At 37.8% G+C, this 17,477-nt stretch overlaps 1 protein-coding gene across 2 annotated transcripts in view; it reads right to left on the bottom strand.

Annotated features, from left to right (window-relative positions):
• The window catches only part of CHPT1 (choline phosphotransferase 1), a 29,746-nt gene that overhangs the window by 7,185 nt on the left and 5,084 nt on the right, over positions 1-17,477 (bottom strand). For both annotated transcript variants that reach the window (XR_009736500.1, XM_061417081.1), the window contains exons 2-5: positions 9,007-9,154; positions 8,571-8,712; positions 4,561-4,645; positions 1,669-1,800 (exon numbers count right to left, since the gene is read on the bottom strand). Coding sequence is in view for 1 of the 2 variants with exons in the window: in XM_061417081.1 (XP_061273065.1) it covers positions 1,669-1,800; positions 4,561-4,645; positions 8,571-8,712; positions 9,007-9,154 (507 nt within the window). In the remaining variant the exon portion in view is untranslated. The remainder of the gene's footprint in view (positions 1-1,668; positions 1,801-4,560; positions 4,646-8,570; positions 8,713-9,006; positions 9,155-17,477) is intronic.

The raw sequence follows: 17,477 nt of genomic DNA, 5'->3' as shown, positions 1-17,477 counted from the left end.
GGCTACTATCTAGCTGGGGTGTACAGGCTTCTCATTGTGGTGGCTTCTCCTGTTGCAGAGCACGGGCTCTAGAATGTGGGCTTCAGTAGTTGTAGCTCCCATGCTCTAGAGCACAGGGTCAATTGTTGTGGCACACAGACTTAGCTGTACTTCAGCACATGGGATCTTCCTGGACCAGGGATCGAACCTGTGTCTCCTGCATTGGCAGCAGATTCTTTACCACTGAACCACCAGGGGAAGCCCTTAAAATGGTGCTTTTATCTGTTAATTTTATTCAGGGAAATCTGCTGCTAAAAAAAAACACTGAAAAACCACTGGTTCAAGAATTTGAAATCAACCACTTCTTAGAAATAGTGTTTGATTTCTTGTCTCCCTTCAAATATTTAATCAATTATTTCTTAGTAAAATATTCTCTAAAATGGACATTGATCCTCGCTAAGTTTATCATTTTTAGTGGAACTCACTTTCCAGCTAGTGCTGTATTTTATCATCCATGGTCAAGCAACAAGTACTCTTAAGCCCTTTATGCAGAGTATTCTAACATTTCTAAAACAATTCTGAAGTCAACTGACAAAACACCTCAAAAAACAACCAATTAACTTTCCAAATATATCAGAACTTATGTATCTGAGTTCTATACTTTGCCTTTGAATTATGTATATAAAATATATTCATAAATGTCGATAATATATGAATTATGATTCCTTTCAAATTGTTTTAAGAGCCAGTATATGTCATTTAAAAGAATGAGGTGTTTTTTTTTAAGTAAAAATGCTATATTTCAGGTTTTTACTCCTCTTATTTATTAGGTCTGGCTTCAAGTGACTTTGATTTTTCTCAAAATCAAACCCATCCTTACAGGACAGAAATTCTGAACTACAGCAAATTAAAGAGAATGAACTACAGCTTAAAGGCATTCCAGCTATGTTTTGATAGAAGATGGCATCACTGGAATAAGTTCATAATGTTCAACTACCTTGAAGATGACATTTTTAAAAAAAAACATAGATATTATATTTGTTTAAAAACTGAGCAGAATTCTTTCTGCCTCTTTTCTCTGCAAAAGTACTGAAGGAGTTTTTTTTAAAAAACAAATATGAATAAATACAGAAGAATTATAGATGAGCAAAGTGTAAATAACACAACAAATGCAAGGTGTACCCACTCAAGAACTGAGGCTGCAGTTTTTACCTTTTAAAATATTAGGGTAGTTTTAAAACTATATTTCAGTGATTAAATTTCAATTAAATTTACTTCATGCATAATAAATTGTCCCATATGTGAAACCATGACTTTGGACTGCTTTCCTGACATTCAGTCAGGAACTCATTCTTGCCTCCTCCTCTCCTATATCAGGGCCAGGCACAACAAGGAAGAAAACAAATGGCAGCTTTTAATTATGTACAATAAACAGCAGATGATTACGTGGAATGTCACCAAAGCCTGCTCGAAGAAAGGCTGTATAGAAAGAGGAAAAATGCTGTAAAATCAGTCTGAACTGTTTCAAAAATGCCTTTTTGTATTATGTGCCTAAAAAGGATTCTTTTAAGATATTTAGTTTCCTTCCCTATTTTTAAAATTCATCATATTTTTAGTATCTCTATAGCTGGGTGTTAAGAAAATGTATCATAAAATTAATACTGAATGATGATGAAATTAATGTCTTACTGCTATAGTGGATCCATTCTTGCCAACACCACCATGGAGGATAACATGGAAATAATTTGAACAGGAAAATATTGCTCCACCTACTACTCCAAGAACTGGTAAGATCTTCAATTTTATTTCTAGGATGGGTATCTTTAGGGTAGAGGAAAGAAACACTTCATTAAGAAAACAAAATTTATTTTCCTATTAAACAGTAAAGAAACATTACGATAGAACCCTATATAATAAGCTACCCATTTTCTTATAATCAAACCTTAACTTCTGGAATGTAATCTGAAGTGTTAATTTTTCTTCTAATGGTTTTATCTCTTAAATGAACGCACCAAATTTAGCTAAATCTTCTTAAATAACTGTGATGAAGCATTTCATCTCACAAGCCTTCATCTGACTTAGAGGAAACATGAAAAAGGATGTTCACTTGACTCTAGTACCTCTAAAAGGCAGCATCTTAGGAGTCAGACACTGTGATCTGTGATCTGTATCACAAATGTGACAAATATCACCATGTGTGTGCATGCAAAAATTTTGTGTAGTTAACATCCAGGATTAAATCTCTTTAGCAATATATATTTACCTGTTGGTCAACTGCTGTTCAAGAAAACTTCCAAAGGCAGCAAAGGATTTAAAAAACAGTAACAATGAATTGCCAAAAGCTATAGGCTATTGTGTTTGAAAATATACTTTGAAATACTGTACCAAAATTTGTGAAAACTACAGATTAACAATTCAATTTAGAAAATCTATATCTAAAACAAGTATTCTTATTGATGAGAATAAATAGGTATGCTTTCTTCCTATGGTATTGCCAAAATATTGAATGAAATGATTTTAAGATTAAATTCTTCCACAGTATAATTAAATCAGAATTCCAAACTAAAACCACCACATCTGACAATGACCAGAGTTGCCTAACTGCCTGTAAGTCCACATTTACCTTCTAATGGGTATTGGCAGAGCAGCTACCACGAAAGACACATCTACATATTTTAGAGGCCTATGTAGCACATCCTTGATTCTATTATTTATTCTTACATGATAAGAAGGAATGTGAATATCACAGAGAATGTTCCACTACTTAAAAATATGCTCAAAGTCTATTTCTGAGCCTAGTAATATGAATTACAATTGGCAATTCTGAAACTAAATGCCACAGAGAAATTTCTTACAGTTTTTAAAAATAGATATAATTTTTAAAGCAGTTTTAGGATCAAAGCAACTGTACGGAAAGTACACAGAGTTCCCATATACTCCCTGCCCTCACACATGCTTCCCTACTATCAACATTCTCCACCAGAGCGATACAATCCATGTGTTACAATCCATGAACTGACACCGACATCATTATCGCTTATAATCACCCTAGTTTATATCATGGTTTGCTCTTGGTGTTGTACATTCTGTGATAATGCATAATGTATAAATGACAAATGTATAATGACAGGTGGACAGGTATCCACCATTATAGTATCACACAGAATGGGTTCACGTCCCTTAAAATATTCATCCTTCCTTAACCCCATAACCTCTGGCAATAGCAGATCTTTTCAGTGTTTTCATCATTTTGCCTTTTCTAAAATATCATATAACTGGGATCATACAACATGGAGCCTTTTCAGACTAGATTCTTTCACTAAATAATATGCATTTAGGTTTCCTCCATGTCTCTTCATGGTTTGATAGCTCTTTCTTTTTAACACTGAATAATATTCCATTGCCTAGATGTACCATAGTTAATCCATTTACTTGCTTCCAAGTTCTGGTAATTATGAATAAAGCTGCAATAAATATCCATAATCAGTTTTTTGTATAGACATAATTTTTTTCTGGCTATGCCATGTGGCTTGTGGGATCTTAGTTCGCTGCCCAGGGATTGATCCCCGGCCCACAGCAGTGAAAGTGAATCCTAACCACTGGACCACCAGGGAATTCTCTGCATAGACATAATTTTTAATGTATTTGGGTAAATACTAAAGAGCATAGTCACTAGATCCTATGGTAAGAATATGTTTAGCTTTGTATTTCTTACTGTTTGTATTACCAGGGGTATATTGCTTTGTGATTAAAAACAGAGTCTGGAATTAGTCTGTTTAATTTCTAGCTCCAGTACTTACTAGCTATGTGTCCTTGTACAAATTACTTAATCATTCTAAGACTTATTAATAAATCAGAAAAATGACAGTATCTACTTCATAGAGTTGTTCTGGGGGTCAGATGAAAAGAGTGACAGTAAAATATTTAAGAACATAGTAAGTATTGAATAAGCATTAGTTGTTGACAGCTGATATTATCCTTATTATTCTTCTTAACTCGACGGGCATGAAGTTTTGAGTCAGCCAATAGTGTAAACTTAGGTTGTAGTGAGAAAATAATTTTTCTTCATAAATTTCCTTCCTGTGGAAAGCATGAATTTGTAACAGTGGCCTCCTTGAGAGTCAGCTTTTATCTGAGGTCTCCAACCAAGCAGAAAATAAAAAAACATTCAACATGAGAAACTTCACTCATAGTAAATTATAAAAAATACAAGTTAGCATCTTTCCTAATATTGAGGGGCAAGTTTCAAACAAAGTGTTTGACTGAATTTACTTTTTATAAATCTATTTTATGAAATAAATTTTGGCCTGAAAAGGTAGTTCAACTAGTGAGTCTAATTGTGTATTTGGGAAATGGAGTCGTTTTCTTTTATGTGGTAGTACATTCACGAATAGGGTAGTATAGTCATGCTGTAATAAGGTATATAGAATAGTAAAATCATAAAATGAAGAAAAAAGGTTAAGAAATGTAATGAATATTAAATGTAGCTCTAAGAATATCTGAAGAAAATTAACAATACAATATTTTCCCCAAATGTTTAAAAAAAAGTACTTAAATATAAATTTAAACACTTAGATTTACCGTGTAGTCCCACATTGTTGCTCCTCCAAATGTAGATAACACAAAGACGATCACTAAAGCTATCTGAATTTCAGTTACATCCACTCTAAAAAGGAAAGATAAAGAATAGAGGTTTGTAAATCAAATCCCTGAATATGAAGGTTCATTAACCATATATTGAAATCAAAGATGTAAAAATCTACATAGGCTTAGTTTATTTTTACCTTTAGTTCCATCACTGAGTCATCAATTAACTACACTGTTAAGTGAAAAAGCCTACAGGAACAATGTGCTCACATATAGGTAAAAAACTTGTATAGCATATATACAATTGCTAGTAACAGTTACCACTGAGATTACAGAAAGCTTTTATCTTCTACTTTATATACTTCTGCAAAGTTTGAATTTTTAATAATAATCATGTATTACTCTTGTAATCAGGAAAAATTAATAGTAACATAAAAACAACCAGATGATTTAAGGCAAATTCATAAACACTCTCAAGTCAATTTCATTAAAAAGTAGGGAAAATTCCAATAGTTTTTCTCATTATGTTGCTGATAGTCATTATAATTTTTGGTTTCCACAGACATTTCCCCTCTCTATATAAACATACTTGTAAAAGTGTTAGCCACTCAGTTTTGTCTGACTCTTTGCGACCCTATGAACTGTAGCCTGCCAGGCTCTTCTGGCCATGGAATTCTCCAGGCAAGAATACTGGAGTGGGTAGCCATTCCCGTCTCCAGGGGATCTTCCTGACCCAGGGATTAAACCAAGGTCTCCTACACTGCAGGCAATTATTTACTGTTTGAGCCAACAGGGAAGCCCTAAACATAAACTTCTTTTAAAAACCCATTAAACCAAGCAACATCAGTCTCTAATCTGCATCCTCTGAAGCTACCGATTGCTCTCTCCTTTGCTCCATAAACAGGTTAGCAAATAGTCCACATCTGTAATTTCTTCCTCTCTTCATATTGCTGCATAATCCACTACAGTCCAGTTTTTGGCCTCATTCTATTAAAACTGTTTAAGGTAAACAGTGACTTTCAATTTGTTGAATGAAAGGGATACATTTTGGTTACTATCTCACATAACTCCTTTCAATAGTTAAATCGCTGACCACACCCCTCTTTCTTGAAAAGCTTTGCTGTTTTTATGCCATGTTCTCTCGTGATTCTCCTACCTTTCTGGAAGATCTTCCCAGGCTCCTTCTTCCACATCTTAAATGCTACTGTTTCCAGGATTCCTCTTTTCTCTTTTTAGGTTCTCTGAATATTATATCTATACTTAAGACTACCATCTATATGCCAATGACCTCTAAATCCATTTCTCCAAATCCATATATTTTTTTCTGAGCTTCAGATGTTATGTGTCTATCTCCTTTGCATCTCCTCTTAGATGCCCTGCTAGAGGAATACTTACTGCTCTGCAAATACAAAAAATGTAGGGATTAGATGATAAAATAGATCCAGCTATGGAAGAAAAGACTTCTCAGCTGAGTTATTTTGAGGGCATTTAGAGGGAAAAGGCAATGGCACCCCACTCCAGTACTCTTGCCTGGAAAATCCCATGGATGGAGGAGCCTGGAAGGATACAGTCCATGGGGTCGCTGAGGGTCGGACACGACTGAGTGACTTCACTTTCACTTTTCACTTTCATGCACTGGAGAAGGAAATGGCAACCGACTCCAATGTTCTTGCCTGGAGAATCCCAGGGACGGGGGAGCCTGGTGGGCTGCCGTCTATGGGATCGCACAGAGTCGGACACGACTGAAGTGACTTAGCAGCAGCAGAAGGAGAAGGTGACTGGAACATTAATGCACAAATAAAAGGAAAATGTAATGACATCCAGTATTTGTAAGATCAGTGATAGGCAAATCAAGGCCTCCAGACTGCATGGAGAAATAGTCAAGTTAGTTGAAAAAGGTAAACTAAGTAATATAATGTATGGTATTTTGTGAAGAAAAAAGAGGAGAAGTACTGACATTTACTGAGCATCTGAGTCTTATGAGCTATATATACATTATACCTGTCTTTTGGGAAAGAGAAAATGAAAAGATTTTTCCACGCTTGTATTGAAAACAGCTGGATACTGCTATAGAAAAATGACTTCAGAGCCAACATTCTTTCCCCTACACCTATGATTTATTATCAGGATTTTGTACTCTTTTTCAAGTAACAGTACAGAATTCCATTAAGTTAATCTATAATTTTTCCAGGGTATGACTAGTGACCAGAAGCAACTAGGAAAGCTGACAGAAATTACAGGACAAACTTTCAGTAACTAAATGACATATACAGGGATTGAGCTAGGAACCTTGGTTTCACACATGCATCATTCATACCACAGAAAGCGTCATTCTTCCTCTTTTAAGGATAAACTATATAAATGACTAAATTTTTTTGGAAATTTATTATTGTTTATTGACAGATTTTTCAGGACATCCATCCTAGCCAATTGACAGTTGATACTGACTGACTTTGGAAGTATTTACAGAAGCTTGGCTGATGTCCCACATATAGATCCTTCTTATAGTGTTAAGCTGGACCATCCATGTGTATCCTACTCAATGCTCAATGATGCTTTTACTTTGATAAAGTGAAACCATACAGAGGAAGATCTGTGCCACAGAGAGTAAGCATTTTACATGCTTCAAACCCTGGGCAGTGCAAGATCTCCTCCAGTCCTTCACATGTCTGGTGCTCAACCACAGCAACCACTTCCCTAATGTTCTGAGTACTTCTGTTCCTCATCCTCCTGCCTACAATGCTTTTGCCCCAATCTGTCTGGCATATCCCACCCACAAGTGACTCATCTTTCTATGTCCAATTCTAGGCACACTCAGTCAACTGACACTCAACTGACACTCTCAGTCAACAGTAAATGAGTATAAAGTGTACAACTAGGCCAGGAATGTAAAATAATTCATTTCAGAAAGATTTTTAATGAAGTAAAAGTCAAAGAGGTAAAGTCTAAGTCATTAAATAACTGCTGCTACTGAACAACAGTCGTTAAGAGTGTGGGGTTTGGAGAGTTGAGTTTAACCCTGGCTCCACACTTTTTTAGAAGTATAAGGAAGTTACAGAACTTCTCCGCCTCACTGGTACAGTCGCAGTAATACCCTCAACAGGGTTAATGTGAGGAATAAATGAGAAAAGGCATGTAAAGCACTGAGTACACCACCAGAACCACACAAGTGCTCAACAGCTGACAGCTGTGACTATTCTGTAATTTAAAGTCAATGTGAAAAACTGCCAGTGGCTTTCACTCTGTTAAATGATCCATTGTTTTGAGCTTCTCCTTTCAGTTATCATTATCAGAAGTTTTTTTTTTTTTTCCAGAGCTACTGCTTCTCCCAGGAAACACTAAAGTGCTGCAGGAAAGAATCTGAAGACAGGGGAAGCCAAAGCTGAGAATGAGCCAAAGGGAGATGGCTACTAAAGGGTCAGGCAAAGAGGCAGCTGATGAGAAAGAGAGAGAACAGAGTTCCAGTCTTGTGCACTGTTTCCTGGTGTCTAAGAATAAAGCATCAGGGGCAAATAGTACAAGATGCTTTTACACTATCTCACCAACTGTACACCACAGCTGAGATTCTCATGACTACTGTTGTTCGGGACTGCTGTAAAGGGGTTCCCCTTTATGGACACACAAAAATTTGACCATAAAGGACCTTTAGATTCCATATCTCAATATTTTATCTTTTAGCCAAATGCTTCTTTTTTAGGTACTTTATATTCTTTTCCTACTTTATTCACATCCCTTATTTTTCTTTTTCTCTTGTCAATGTAAACTTGGGCTAGTAAGTTGGAGAGGGAGAAAAAATAAAATTATCATCAAGTATGTAACTATAACAAGAAGAACACCTAAAAGACTAAACCTAAGATATAACATTTATGGATGCTTCAATAAATTAAAAGGTAATTTAAATTCATGATTGACAGTTTGTTCCCTTTATTATGAATAAATGAAGTATGACAGTGAAAATGAATTTGATTATATCTTAAAATATACAACTTAAAATACATACTTACTTTCCAAACCTCAACACGCCTGAAACATAAGTCTGCCAGTGAGCACAATAAAACATGAACATCCCAATAAAAGAGCAGAAAAACAACCAGTCGGGGTGAGTTCCTAAGCGAACAGCAATTGAAGCTCCAACTGCCATAAAAACTGAGAGAAACAAGGTTTAGAAACCATTAAGTATTTAAAATAAGTTAAATAATTGCCACTGAATGTTTAGCAATGTAGAGTTTTAAGGTGCATAATCTTGGCATTAAAAGTAGGCAAGAATAAATTACTGAACATACATTTTTAGTGTATTTACAAAAAAATACACTTTGCAAAATTGCTCCCAAATGTAAACCAAAACAAACCAAACAGCTCAGTTCATTTCATTTTTTAAGCCATCATTAAAAAACAAACAAACAAAAAACAACTGTAGGAAAAAAATCTCCACTAACTTACCTGTGGAAAGAGAGTCGCAACCATGGTCAAAAAGTTCCCCTAAAGGAGAACAAGAATTTGTTCTTCTGGCTTGTTTCCCATCAATAGCATCCAGTGACTGGTAGATGAAGAGTCCTAATGCACATAAAAGGTATGTCCAGTATGGTGCCTAACATGAAATGTTAACAATGAAGACTGGTGAGTGACAATAAGCCAGCTTCTGTTTGAAAACAGCTCAACCAAGCCAACCAACACATTTGCTTATGTTCTCGCTTTATAGCACCTCAGCATGATATAAAGAACATTCATAACCCTCTTTCTACAGATATGAATTAAACTAAGAAATGAATTGCTCTAGATTGGGTAGGAGGTCACAGAATATATTATGGGAAGCAGGAAGTTAAACAACTGAATGAGGATTAGGACCCTGATTTTGATTCTTAGTCCACAGCTCCTTTAATATAATACTATTCATATATGGCACTGGATTTGAAATTATTCGGTAAGTTTCCACTGTGAAAGAAGAACTTAAAGACAAACCACAGACCCCTGCTTCCATTTATGATGGAATATCAGGGACTGGATTTACTCTCCCACCTTGGATAACTAGAAACGCGATCAAATAAACAAAACAACCATGTTCAGACATTGCAGCCAGCGCAGCACTGTGATCCCTGACAGAAGGGAAGTAAGTGACATGAGCCCTCCGAGTACTCCAGCTTAGTGCCGACGGGCAGTGTCCAGCCCGCAGTGCAGGAGTGGGGACCTGGAAGAGCCCAGTGATCCTGCTGTGTTGAGGAGCAACAGAGCAGAGCTCAGGAAGGTCAAGGCAGACAGAATCTGTGGCTCAGGGCACTGGTAAGGAGAGAGGCACATGTTGTGGAGATCTACAGAGGGGATCTTTGAGTCTTTGGCTGAGAGGTGACCTGTGCCTAATGAGAAAAAACTACTAATGAAGGCCAGGGAAAGAACCACATTCCCACCAGGTACAGCAGAAAGACCTTGTAATACTTGTGGCACTGGGTAGAGTTCTCAGAACTGTAATGCTTTAGCAGTGGGGATAAATTAGCCTTAGACTAAAGGTTTCTCTGATAGCCTTAACAGATGTAAAATCCAGCCTCAAAAGCATCTGACTGATTCCAGGTAACTTACCTATAGCCAACACAAAGTACATCTTAAAGGAAAACCCCACCAAACCTAGTACCCCTGAATGTAAAATTCACAATGTTTGGCATCTAATTAAAAAACTACTAGTCACTCAAAGAAGCAGAAAAATACGCTGACAACTAGGAGTAAAATCAATCAAAACAATCAGACCCAGGAATAACAGAGTGAAATCTGCAGAAGAGGACATTAAAAGTTCTGATAAATATGCCTCATATGTTCAAGAAGATGGAAGAAAAGCATGACAGACTCCAGTGAAATTTCTAGAATGAAAAGTACAATATTTCAAATGTAAAATATACTATATGAGATTAACAACATATTAGATACTGCAGAAGAAAATATCAGTGAATTTACAGACTATTAGAGGAAAATATCCAATATTGTGCATGAAAAAAAAAAGGCTAAAAATAATTGAACTGGGCCTCAATAACCTGTGGGATATATGTAATTACAGTCTCAGAAGGAGAGAAAAGAAAGGGTTGGACATGGAAAATACAAGAAAAAATAATGGCTGGAAATGTCCACATTTGATAAAATCTATAAACTCACATATCCATGAAGCTCAGCAAACCCCAAGCAGAATAAGTATTTTTTTTAAAAACCCATCAAGGCACAACATAATCAAATCACTGAAGACCAGTGATGAAGAGAAAATCATTTAAGAAGCCAGAAGAAAAAGACACATTACATACAGAACCATAGACAAAAATGACAGAGCAGAGAGTCAGTGAACTTGAAGGTGGGTCAATAGAAATGATGCAATTTCAACAAAAGAGAGCAAAAGAATTTTATTTATTTATTTATTTTGAGAAAAAGGATTTTAAAACAACCATTCTTTTCTTTCAGCACTTTATAAATGTATTCTACTTCCTCAGGGACCCATGTGATGAAAGCAATGGCCAACCCAGAATTCTGCCTCAGAAATGAAGTACAGCAAAAGTGTTGAGACATAGGGTTTCAAAGTTAGATCTGTGTTTGAGTTCTTGGCTCTGTTATGTAATAGCCAAGTGACCCTGGGCAAGTCATTTAAACTTCTAAACTTTGGTTACCTCATTTGTAAGATGCAAATAAAACTTGTAGTTGTACACAATGAAAAAATTCTTAAGATAGTTCTTTACACACACCAGGCATGTAATAAGTGCTCAACGAAGTTTAGCTATTGTCATTAAACATTCTAAAATGATATTTGACATATCAATGTGGGTATGGCTTATGTGGCAATTCTGCAAATAACCAATCAACTCGCTACCTCATTCCTCAATCTTTCAAAGTAAACAAAAGTTTACTTTGAACTTTAACAAATATTTCATCATTTGTTAATATCAGATACCCAGTGTTAATAGCTACACTGCTGTTGTTGTTTAGTCACTAAGCCGTGTCCGACTCTTTTGCCACCCCATGGAATGTAGCCCACCAGGCTCCTCTGTCCATGGGATTCTCCAGGCAAGAATACTGGCATGGGTTGCTATGCCCTCCTCCAGGGGATCTTTCCAACCCAGGAATCGAACCCATGTCTCTTGCATCTTCTGCATTGGCAGGTGGATTCTTTACCACAGTGCCACCTGGGAAGCTCCTTTCCACTGAATCCTTTTCCCCTAAATGACAGAAAGTAAATAATCTACATGAAGATGTTCCAATTCTCCCTTCTTATACAGAAACTTCTTATATGGAAAATTTGGAGCTTCTCATGAAGCAACTCCCAAAGGTCCACATTAAAAAGCTCCTGATTCTAACTTCTGATCTGGGAGCCTGGCAGCAGGTAAGTCTAAAGGTCAAGGTGTTAACAGAAATCCATGCTGAAATAAATTTGGCTGTTCCTGGATACCATGGTTGGAGGTGGACTCTGCCCCTTATTTGGAGAAAGGAATGAAAACTGGCTTGCTGGCCTAACATGACCTCACTAGAATATCAATGGAGTTAAGATTTACAGTTTAAATGGGGAAAGAGGGGCAGGGGAATTTCAACAGGAAAAGACAGAGAGAAGGGCTAAGCAGGAATGAAGGTAGAGTCCTTAAAGTGAAAGGTTTATTCATGAGTCCATGACCAGCTCATGTTTCTGGAACAGATGATCCACAGGTCATTACAAGAGAGACTGGAAAGGTAGTAATGTTATCTTAAACAGTACACCAAAGGACTTTCAAAAATGCATTATTTTGTTTGAAACAGCAATCCACAGAGACAAGGCAGCTATTATGTTCTTTTTATTACAGATAAAAGTGAAACTTAGGGAGGGGTGATAAAGTTCCATCAAGAAGAGAGTTAGACTGGATCCAGGAAGCAAACCCTAGTTTTATGACCTGGCCCATGAGACGAGATCTATCATATTTATTGCCCTGCAGGCTACACAGACTAGGTGTAGCTTCCCATCTGGATTCTTATCTATTCTTTCAAACCTGCTAAGAAGCACTTTCCTGCCCCCACAAATAAAATTTCTTTTTTTTTTCTTTTTGTTTTTTAATTTAATTTTATTTTTTAACTTTAAAATATTGTATTGGTTTTGCCATATATCAACATATATCCGCCACAGATATACATGTGTTCCCCATCCTGAACCCTCCTCCCTCCTCCCTCCCCACACCATCCCTCTGGGTCGTCCCAGTGCACCAGCCCCAAGCATCCAGTACTGTGCATCGAACCTGGACTGGCGACTCGTTTCATATATGATATTATACATGTTTCAATGCCATTCTCCCAAATCATCCCACCCTCTCCCTCTCCCACAGAGTCCAAAAGACTGTTCTATATATCAGTGTCTCTTTTGCTGTCTCGTATACAGGGTTATTGTTACCATCTTTCTAAATTCCATATATATGTGTTAGTATACTGTATTGGTGATTTTCTTTCTGGCTTACTTCACTCTGTATAATAGGCTCCAGTTTCATCCACCTCATTAGAACTGATTCAAATGTATTCTTTTTAATGGCCGAGTAATACAATTTCAAGTTCAGTGAATCCGAGCGGTGGGAAACTGGCTGCAAGCTGAGAGAGACTTCCTTCCTTTTAAACCCACGAAGGCGCACCAGTCCACCAGCTGCCAGTTCATTCCCTTTCCAGTCTTCCCAAGACCACAGGGGCTGGACCTATCTTTTCTCTTCCCTGCAGTCATCACCTCCATTTCCACCCGGGAGCTATGAAATAGTTTGCAGATTATCTGTTATCTCTGTAAAACAGGCCCCAGGGGGGAGATCCTCTTGCCAGGAACAGCAGGCCTCTTCCTTCCAGGAGTCTGCTTTAAATGCGGGTCACTCCAGAAAGTTCTCCAGGTGGATGCAGGATTTCCAGAGCTATCCCAACTCAATTCCAGTTAAAAAAAAAAAAAAAAAAACTTATTTTCAAAAATTTCAAATGTAAACCCAGGAAAATCAGGGCATGGATTATGAATTATAGAATTATAAAGTCATAAGAAGGCAACCCACTCCAGTGTTCTTGCCTAGAGAATCCCAGGGACGACAGAGCCTGGTGGGCTGTTGCCTATGGGGTCGCACAGAGTCGGACATGACTGAAGTGACTTAGCAGTAGCAGCAGCAAGCAATATGTTAATGTCAGAATACTTCTATAGCAGGAGGCTATTACAAAAAGTAAAACTTCTCCAGATCATATAAGCTCCTTAACATTTAACGTTTTAAATTATATTATCTTTATAATATCTACTGTATCTGGGAATTCCCTGATGGTTCAGTTAAGACACTATGCTTCCACTGCAGGGGGCATGGGTTTGATCCCTGGTCAGGAAACTAAGATCCCACAGCCATGTGGTGTGGCCAAAAGAAAAAAAAAATCTACTGTATCTTTTAAGATCAGAACTTTATAATACATCATAGAAATCTTTCCAAGTCAAGCATAAAGATCTACACCATTTGCTTACATGACTGCATGGTATTCAATGATGTGTGTAAATCACAATTTTAAATAATACCTTCACTAATGATGAATCTTACATGATTGTATGGAAGATTATACGTTTATTCTAGAAAATAAAATAATTACTAAGAAATAATCATAAGTTCATGTCATTCGGAGAAGGCAATGGCATCCCACTCCAGTACTCTTGCCTGGAAAATCCCATGGACGGAGGAGCCTGGTAGGCTGCAGTCCATGAGGTCACTAAGAGTTGGACACGACTGAGCGACTTCACTTTCACTTTTCACTTTCATGCATTGGAGAAGGAAATGCCAACCCACTCCAGTATTCTTGCCTGGAGAATCCCAGGGACGGGGGAGCCTGGTGGGGTGGTGTCTACGGGGTCGCACAGAGTCGGACACGACTGAAGCGACTTAGCAGCAGCAGTAGCAGCATGTCATTCAGTCAGTTCAGTTCAGTTCAGTCGCTCAGTTGTGTCCAACTCTTTGCGACCCCATGAATCGTAGCACACCAGGCCTCCCTGTCCATCACCAACTCCTGGAGTTCACCCAGACTCACATCCATCGAGTCGGTGATGCCATCCAGCCATCTCATCCTCTGTCGTCCCCTTCTCCTCCTGCCCCCAATCCCTCCCAGCATCAGAGTCTTTTCCAATGAGTCAACTCTTCCCATGAGGTGGCCAAAGGACTGGAGTTTCAGCTTTAGCATCATTCCTTCCAAAGAAATCCCAGGGCTGATCTCCTTCAGAATGGACTGGTTGGATCTCCTTGCAGTCCAAGGGACCCTCAAGAGTCTTCTCCAACACCACAGTTCAAAAGCATCAATTCTTTGGCGCTTTTCACAGTCCAACTCTCACATCCATACATGACCACTGGAAAAACCATAGCCTTGACTAGACGGACCTTTGTTGGCAAAGTAATGTCTCTGCTTTTGAATATGCTATCTAGGTTGGTCATAACTTTCCTTCCAAGGAGTAAGCATCTTTTAATTTCATGGCTGCAGTCACCATCTGCAGTGATTTTGGAGCCCAAAAAAATGAAGTCTGACACTGTTTCCACCATTTCCCCATCTATTTTCCATGAAGTGATGGGACCAGATGCCATGATCTTCGTTTTCTGAATGTTGAGTTTTAAGCCAACTTTTTCACTCTCCTCTTTCACTTTCATCAAGAGGCTTTTTAGTTCCCCTTCACTTTCATGTCATTAAAAAAACACTAATAAATTTAAATTGCTTGTCAGTTACATCACAAAAAAAGAACTATATAAAACTTAAGTATTTGGGAAATTTTACTTTTTCTAGCTACTTGAATTAAAGGATTAGAGAAACATTAGAACATGTGGCAACTGTTTTTGTTCAAAATAACTCTGGATCAGAGAACACTCATATATAGATCAATTATTTATTCCAGGTATCATACTCCTTTTTATTTGTGTGTTTGAATGAGCACACACATCAGGAAAAGGAAAAAGAGACTTAGAAAGTGATCAGTGAACACATTTCTGTGCACTGGACAAATTTAACTTTTGGCTCAGACCCTAGAATACTGGATTTTGGGGGAATACAGTCTTAGGTTTTTCTATAAATGAAAAGGCTAACCTAGGTAGTCTCCAAGGCCCCATCTTTAATATGAGAATAGAATCCTCTCCAGAGTAGGAGGTATGTTCTCTGGTTTTAAAACCTGCTATATATACCATGGGAGCTAAATAACTAGATGATTAAAATCAACTGATGATTAAGTAACAGGTTACCTCATAACTATTCAGTAAAATGGTTTCCAAATTTACGAATACATGTCTTGGGGCTTTTTTGCAGACTGGATAGGAGTACATACTCTGTACTCCACCTGCAAATGATCCTTGAATGAGCTACTTTACCTCTCAGTGCTTCAGTTTCCCTTTATGAAAAATGGGAATAATCACTGTTCTCAGCTCATTGTGAGAATTAAATGAATTATTACATGTCAAGTGCTTAGAAAAGTGCCTGGCTTATGGGAAGAGCTCAGTAAATTTTAGTTATTATTATTTCTGATACTATATAAGATACTTTTTGAGTGATTCTTAGGTAAACTTTTCATTTTAATACTTATGTCTTTAATCTATTTTAAAAATAATAATTTTAAAACTAGCTAGCATAGCTATCAAACCTATAATTGTACAGATATTAAGGCTTTAAGTCTAAGTTTTTAAGGAGTAGATTTGAAGTTTATGTAAAGAAAAACAGTATAGGTAATACACAAAAGCAAAAATGTTCCCAAATTAAAATTTAGGAAATACTGAAACTATACATGCCTGCTTATATGAATTTTCACACTTAAAAAGTCCTCTTTGCTTTAAATGGCCTTGGATGTAAGTTGATACAGATGCAAAAGATATTACATAACCAGTAACCACTGGGTCAGCTGGTAATGGAGAGACTTCAATTATCCAAACATCAGTTGACTTCTCTCTCCATAAAAAATAAAAACTGCGTTTAGACAAAGATCAGGCATGTGTGAAAAACTGTAATGCTGGTACAGTGTTAGAAGGTGGACTTTGTACCCAGTTGGGTGAGTCTAGTGATTTTTTTTAATATAATAAATTTATTTATTTTTAATTGGAAGATAATTGCTTTATAGTATTGTGTTGGTTTCTGCCAAACATCAACATGAATCAGCCACGGGTATACCCGAGCCTAGTGGGCTGCCATCTATGGGGTCGCACAGAGTCAGACATGACTGAAGTGACTTAGCAGCAGCAGTGATTTTAGAGAGAAAACTCATGGAATTTTAATAGACTGCTAATCTGACTGCTCTAACCTGTATTATGTGCCCGTGACACAGTTGAGCCTGTGACCAGAGGCATTTCGTTGTTTACAAAGGGAGGGTTCCCACTGGAACCAAGGCTGGGGAGGCTCCAGAGGCTTGGTGGACAGGAAGCCAAGAGTCACTCTCCATCCCTCCCAGCAGGAAGGCCCTAGCAGCTCACTGGTTTACCCCAACTTGTGGCCTCAGCTCAGGGCAGGGGCCAGCGTTTGAGAGGAACACACCCACCTTCTTACAATGAGGCAGGTTACCAGCTGCGGGTGGAAACCAGGCAGGGCACGAACACCCAACAGCGTTCAACCAACTTCAGGGCCAGAGGGACTTTCTCAGGACAGTAGAAAGCTGTACTTGAAAGACAGCATTCCTTCTCTTAAGTTTAGTGTAAACAGTCGTATTCTTTTTAAAAACCTCTTTGAGTACTTACTAGAATTCTTGTTGACAATGCCAGCCTCTCACTAGGCAAAGGGAAACAGGCAGGGAGGGGAGCGAAGAGAACCCCTAGACAGATCTATCGTCACCGTCAACTCCTTTGGGTACCTTCACATCTGTTTCGCACTGTAACTTCACAGAACCCAGGTGGCTGGCGCTTCTGCCCAGGTCAAACCCACCAGGAGCAGGATTTAAGGCTCCTTCCATACTCACAAGGCCATGTTTTATCCACACT

The sequence above is a fragment of the Bos javanicus genome, chromosome 5 (genome assembly GCF_032452875.1).
Source record: "Bos javanicus breed banteng chromosome 5, ARS-OSU_banteng_1.0, whole genome shotgun sequence".
Lineage (NCBI taxonomy): Eukaryota > Metazoa > Chordata > Mammalia > Artiodactyla > Bovidae > Bos > Bos javanicus.
The sequence above is the reverse complement of the archived record's forward strand: the minus strand, read 5'-3'. Positions and strand labels throughout refer to the sequence as shown.